The sequence below is a fragment of the Mobula birostris genome, chromosome 32 (assembly GCF_030028105.1).
Source record: "Mobula birostris isolate sMobBir1 chromosome 32, sMobBir1.hap1, whole genome shotgun sequence".
In the NCBI taxonomy this organism is placed as follows: domain Eukaryota; kingdom Metazoa; phylum Chordata; class Chondrichthyes; order Myliobatiformes; family Myliobatidae; genus Mobula; species Mobula birostris.
Window position 1 is genome coordinate 7,423,399 of NC_092401.1, and position 6,059 is coordinate 7,429,457.

The 6,059-nt window shown below is 41.1% G+C and overlaps 1 protein-coding gene across 2 annotated transcripts in view; it reads right to left on the reverse strand.

Moving 5' to 3' along the window:
• LOC140191018 (intercellular adhesion molecule 2-like) overlaps positions 1–5,588 on the reverse strand; it is a 28,883-nt gene extending 23,295 nt beyond the window's left edge. Inside the window, exon 1 of one of the 2 annotated variants that reach the window (XM_072248054.1) lies at positions 5,415–5,585. In XM_072248054.1, coding sequence (XP_072104155.1) covers positions 5,415–5,463 — 49 coding nt within the window. In that variant the 5' untranslated portion in view covers positions 5,464–5,585. Of the gene's footprint in view, positions 1–5,414 lie in introns of both variants that reach the window. The other variant, XM_072248055.1, reaches the window with a different exon arrangement.
• Positions 5,589–6,059: the final 471 nt, after the last annotated feature.

Here is a 6,059-nt window from a genome sequence, read left to right on the forward strand (position 1 = left end):
TGGTAGAGGTATGCAAGATGATGGGAGGCATTGATCATATGGATAGTCAGAGGCTTTTTCCCAGGGCTGAAATGGCTAGCATGAGAGGGCACAGTTTTAAGGTGCTTGGAAGTAGGTACAGAGGAGATGTCAGGGGTAAGTTTTTTTTTTAAAAACGCAGAGAATGGTGAGTGTGTGGAATGGGCTGCTGGTGGCAGTGTTGGAGGTGGAAATGATAGGGTCTTTTAAGAGACTCATGGATGGATACATGGAGCTTAGAAAAATAGGGGGCTATGTGTAAGCCTACATAGTTCTAAAGTAAGAACAAGTTCAGCACAGCTTTGTGGGCTGAAGGGCCTGTATTGTGCTGTAGGTTTTCTATGTTTCTATAATGACGTGCGCCATTCACAAACATCTAACGTGTAACCCATTATGAATTATGTAAACAAACAAAGAATGTTTAATCAAATAATATGTTTACAAATTTATTCAAGTACAGGTTGACCACTGATCTTCCAGAAACTGATGGTTCAGCTCCTCTTTTCATTCGGATGAAATTGCAAGATGTAGTTTACTGGGCAGCCACCAGATGGCACTGTATGTAGTGCACGCAGCGCCATGTGTGGCGGGACTCATTTTGACAAAAGCACACTACTTTCATTATTGCACTTTGTGGTAGTCCCAATATTTTGTGCTTATTTTACATAAATTAAGCCCTAGCTGTGGCTTCTAAGATGAGTGCAAATACCAGTGGTGGTGTCAAATGTAAACATCAGTCAATATTGATCTAAGAGGGTTGAAGAGTTGAAAAAACTGTACTAAGGTGTTTCTGTGCATAAGCTGTGTGACTTGTATGATATTGGTTCATCAACTGTGTGTGATATAAAACGCCAAAGAGAAAAGTTCAATCAACAGCTAAGCAAATAAGCATTAGAAAAAACTATGGAAGTTGGTAAGAGCACTGAGCATGATTGAGTGTTGATTGAATGGTCTCGCCAGCATTGAAGTGATGGAATCATCTTGTCGGGCAGCATGATAATGAACTAAGCTAAGTTATTCCATAAAGAACTTAAATTAGAACCTGTGTGTGACTATAGTGAACGATGGCTTCAAAGGTTTAAGAAGGGCCATGGAATTTCCATGCATAAAGTGTGTGGAGAAAAATGATCTGCAAACCAGGAAGCAGATGTGGAGTAGGTGGATGAATTTGCGAAGCTCATAGCTGCCGAAAGCGTCAGTCCTGAGCAGAAGTATAATGCAGACGGAACTGCATTATTCTGACAATGCACACCTTGGAAAATATTAGCAATAGAAGAAGATCCCACAGGATTCAAACAACCTAAGGACAGAGTTACCATTTTAAGGTGCTCCAACCCAGCAGGTACTCAAGTTCCACTGGTCAGCAGAAAAAGTAAATGCCCTAGGGCCTTGAAAGGTGTTAAAACTGACCCAGTAACATATTGCGCAAATGAAAATTGCTGGATTACCACTGATATTACGGTAGAGTGGTTTGAAAAATATTTTGTGTCAGAAGCCAGAGCACGTTGCACATCTACAAAGCTACCCAAAGATTGCAAAGTTCTTATTTTGGACAACTGTTCAGCTCACCCCAAAGCTGAACTCCTGTGTAAGAATAATGTTTTTACAGTGTATTCACCACCAAACTGTACATTGTGTATCCAACCTCAAGATTAAGGAATACTGTACTCTCTAAGGCCAAGTATCGCTCTCTTTACATGAAACATCTGTTAGATGATGTGAATGCTAGCAATTCTGTACAGATATTTATTAAAGAATTTAGCATGAAGGATGCTCTTTGGTTCATTGCTTGAGGGTGGGAGAAGTGAGAACATTCAACACCAAAGAATGGCTGGAATAAGCTGTGGCCTGCCTTGATGTGTGACAATGCACCTGAAGGAAAGCTTGTCAATGATTTTACAGGATATCACGTACCAAAGGAGAAAGTTGTTCATGATTTGCTTGCATATGAAACAAATGTTACAGGACCTGCTTTGAAAGCTATAGCAAGTAGTCTTAATGTAGAAAATCTCTGCGAGTGGATGATTGTCAATAACAAAACACCTGTCTGCATCCATCACCTTATGGACTCAATTATACAGTGCTCTGAATACTGATAAAAACACTGCAAGTGGTCAAGATGGAAATGATGATTATGAAATGGATGAAACTGAAAGATTTACCGTTGACAAGTTAAATGAGCTGTTGGGTGATTTAGTCAAAGGGTTAGAGATACGTACCTTCATGACAGAACAAGAGCTAATGAATTTTTATTTGATGCAAGGAAAATCACACAGTGAGAGATCAAAACACATGAAATAACTTTGCCTGGATGAAGTGTTTAAAAAGATAATCGAGAAACACCATTCTTTGTAAGCACAGCAATTAATAAATTTACATTTAGTTTTGTTTAATTAGTAATCCTTTTTAAGCTTCTGCAGTCCATTTTTGCCATTATTATTGCGTGACCTCTTAATCTGGCAAAAACGTTAATCTGGCAAGGCTCAGGACACAAGGGTGCCAGAAAATCGGTGGTAAACCTGTCTTACTGAAATATTAGATACAGTACACTATACTTGTCCCTGCTTAGCCATAACTACAACTCCATATAGAATGCATCTCAACTCAATATATGATGTATTACTCCCTAGTCATTTTATATGTATGTGTGTGTGTGTGTGTGTGTATATATATATGTACATACATATATATACACACACACACACACACACATATACACACACACAATATACTATATAGTACAATAACCATATAGACATCCACAGCATAGTAAATCTTAAACTGCTCCATTCAGACCTAAAGATTTCATCGCTGTGGAGGTTTTCACACTCTTGTGGGATAAAGTCTTTCCTGACAAGGGGGTCACCTTACTTGGCTTGTGAGTTCTGTGGCTGTGAATCATTCTCAAGCTCTGGGGCCTCCTCTATGATGGTTGTGAGACTTGACTCTCGGAGTGGTTCTAACAGCTATGGACACCTTTCTTCTCAAATAATTGACACTGATCAAAGTGTCATCTTCAGATGACATTAGATGCAATCTCCATTGTGTAGGAATGGTCCAATTCTATCCGTAACCTTTCCAAATACCCACTTTTGATCATCACTGCAGTCCCTCACCAGGACTGCTTGTCGAGGAGTGAAACATTGAGCCTCCTTGTTTGAGGAGCCCTCAGTTTGTCTCAGCTGCTTGTCCTGCAAACTACTTCTGAGACTGGGTTTGGGAAAATCCAAGCGTGAGCACAAGGGACGGCCAAGGAGAGCATAGCTGGTGAGTTGTTGGTTTTGAACTGTACTGCATTAGGATATGCAAAGAGAAAACTCTTGAGGTTCTGATTCAGTGCCCTGTGTTCTGATGACATTACTCACAGAGTGTTCTTTAGATTTTGGACAAATCTTTCCACCAAACCATTTGCAGGTGGGTGGTATGGTGCAGATGTAAAACCTCTTATTCCATTCATTTTCAGGAATGACAAACTGTTCCACAACAAACTCTGGTCCATTGTCACTGACTAAGTGTTCTGGAACAGCAGTCTTGAGAAGAGGCTTCTCAACACATCAACAGTGTGCAAAGCTGTCGTGGAGGCTATTGGAAACACATCTGGCCACTTTGTAGCTGCATCGACTACTGCCTAGAAATCTGTGCCCATGAATGGTCTGGCAAAATCTAAATGAAGCTTCTGCAAGGACACCTTAAAGCTTCTGTCACCTTAAATCTATGACATTTCCAACCTGGGAGGAACACTGACTCTCTACCCTATCTATGCCTTCTATCATGTCGCCTCTCGGCATCCGATGCTCTTGCCTCTCCTTATAGATAATACACCACAATCCAGACAACATTCTGATGAATCTCTTCTGCACCTATTCAAATCTTCCACATACTTTCTCAATGAGGTGACCAGAGCTACACAAGTATTCCAAATATAGCTGAATCAATGTCTTGTACAGCTGCAATGTACCTGTCAACGTTCATGCTCGGTGTTCCCACCAGTGAAGGTGAGCATGCTTCACATTGTCTTTACTGCCCTTTCCACTTTCAGGGAGCAATGGACGTCAACCCCAAGATCCCTCTCTACATGAGTACTCTCAATTGTCCTACCGTTCATTGTATACATTTCTCTCGTATTTGATGTCCTCACTCAGCCTAAATTTCCAGCTGATCTCCTGTAACTCCTGCTATATCCTTTGACAATGTTCCTCAATCTCCAGTACGCCATCAATTTCTCTGCATACTTACTGATCAGACCATCCACATGCTCATCCGAGTTATTACTTTATATTACAAACAAGAGATCCTGGAATGATACTTGCAGAACACACAACTATCTATCCTCTCTGATGAAGCCAATTATTTGCTCTTAACTATTTGAAATAACCCCTAATGTCTGTAGGCCCTGGCTACCTCTTAGAACGGACCATAGATCAAAATAGTGGACATGACATTGATTTGTTGGAGAATCACAACCGGAAACACAGAATTTTTCACATCAAAAGTGAAAAGAAGTTGTTTGTTTTTCCACTAATCGGGACAGTGATGTTTCAGGTAACTGCAGACCATCCCCAGTTTCCCCCGAGTCATTTTCTAAAACAGCCTCGGCTCTTCAGGTGAAGGTGGGGAGGGAATTCCAGGATTTATACCCAGTGATAATGAAGGGATGTCAGAATACACTCAATGACCAACTTTATTCGATAAACCTTGCAGCTGCTTATTAATGCAAACATCTAATCCGACAATCATGCGGCAGCAACTCAAAACGTAAGACCATGTAGACATGGCCAAGAGGTTCAATTGTAGTTTAGACCAGACATCAGTTTGGATAATTTGGAGGGAAAAAGGAACTGACGACCTTCCCAGTGGAGACCTTACATCAGGGCGCGTTATGGTGACTGGTCAGACTGTTATATCGGAAGGACATATAGGAACTCGGGCTATGTGCACTTTGGTGGCTGTTGCAGTTTTACACAAAGGTATAGTGTTGTAAACGGACCAGCGGTCAGACTCAGCCCAGCGCTCAACAGTGATCGCATGTACAGAGTACTGAAAGAATAGAGTACCAGGGACTGAGAAACGGAATGAAAGTGCTTCTGGCGTAATGGGTAAAATAATGAGATATATTCTTAATTTTAAATTTAGTTCATTCCTGAATCATGCAACTATTTTGCTCGGTGCCTAGTTTTCATTTCTATCTTCCTTGCCATTCTTGAGTGGAATTCAAGTTAACGTAAAGTTTATGTTTCGCCAAAATGAATATTGCCGAGGAAATTGAAAACGAGATACGGTCCATGCCCACTCAGTGGCGCACAATCCGGAATGTACAGTTTGTATGTACAGTTACTCTCTAACGCTGCGTGACTCCGTGCAAATATATTGATTATATTTAAAACCATTTTACCTACCTGTTACCACCAAGAGTAAAGCGAAAAGGAAAATCGACCTGGAATACATAATAATCAAATCTCAAACGAAAACGTGGTCTGAAATTGATCAACTTTTTAAGAAGCCCCACAATCAACGTGAAGAGCCAGTAGTGATCTGCTCGGCGCATCGAGTCAGTGTAAGAGGTGACAGCGCGGACCGCCCCCTTCGGCTGGGACTCGGGTTTTTTAAACATTCGGACATCTACAGTTGTTACATAACTACTGATCGACTAGTAAAACTCTGGTTCATGAACACCTTGCTCTTCTGGAACATGACAAGTCGTGCCTGGTGCAAAATGCGCAGTTTGGTACTACTTATACAGTTCAACTCTCAACATCAGCTCTGAATCTTTTAATTCTCCGGCGCAGCGTTAACTTCTTCCTGGTATTGCATCTCCAAGACCGTCACTAAAACTAACCTACCTTCACTGTAGAATTTATTTTGAATATCAACGTGAGTGGAGGTGTCCCATTGCGGGGGAGTCAGAAGTAAATTTTAGAGTTTGTGTCGGTGCCTCAACTGTAATATTCGGGGGTTGGGAGTTATCTGGAATGCATGAGGCCGGAAGTGTTTCGGATTTTTCTGGAATTTGGAATAATATAATGAAGTAGCTTGGGAAAGCC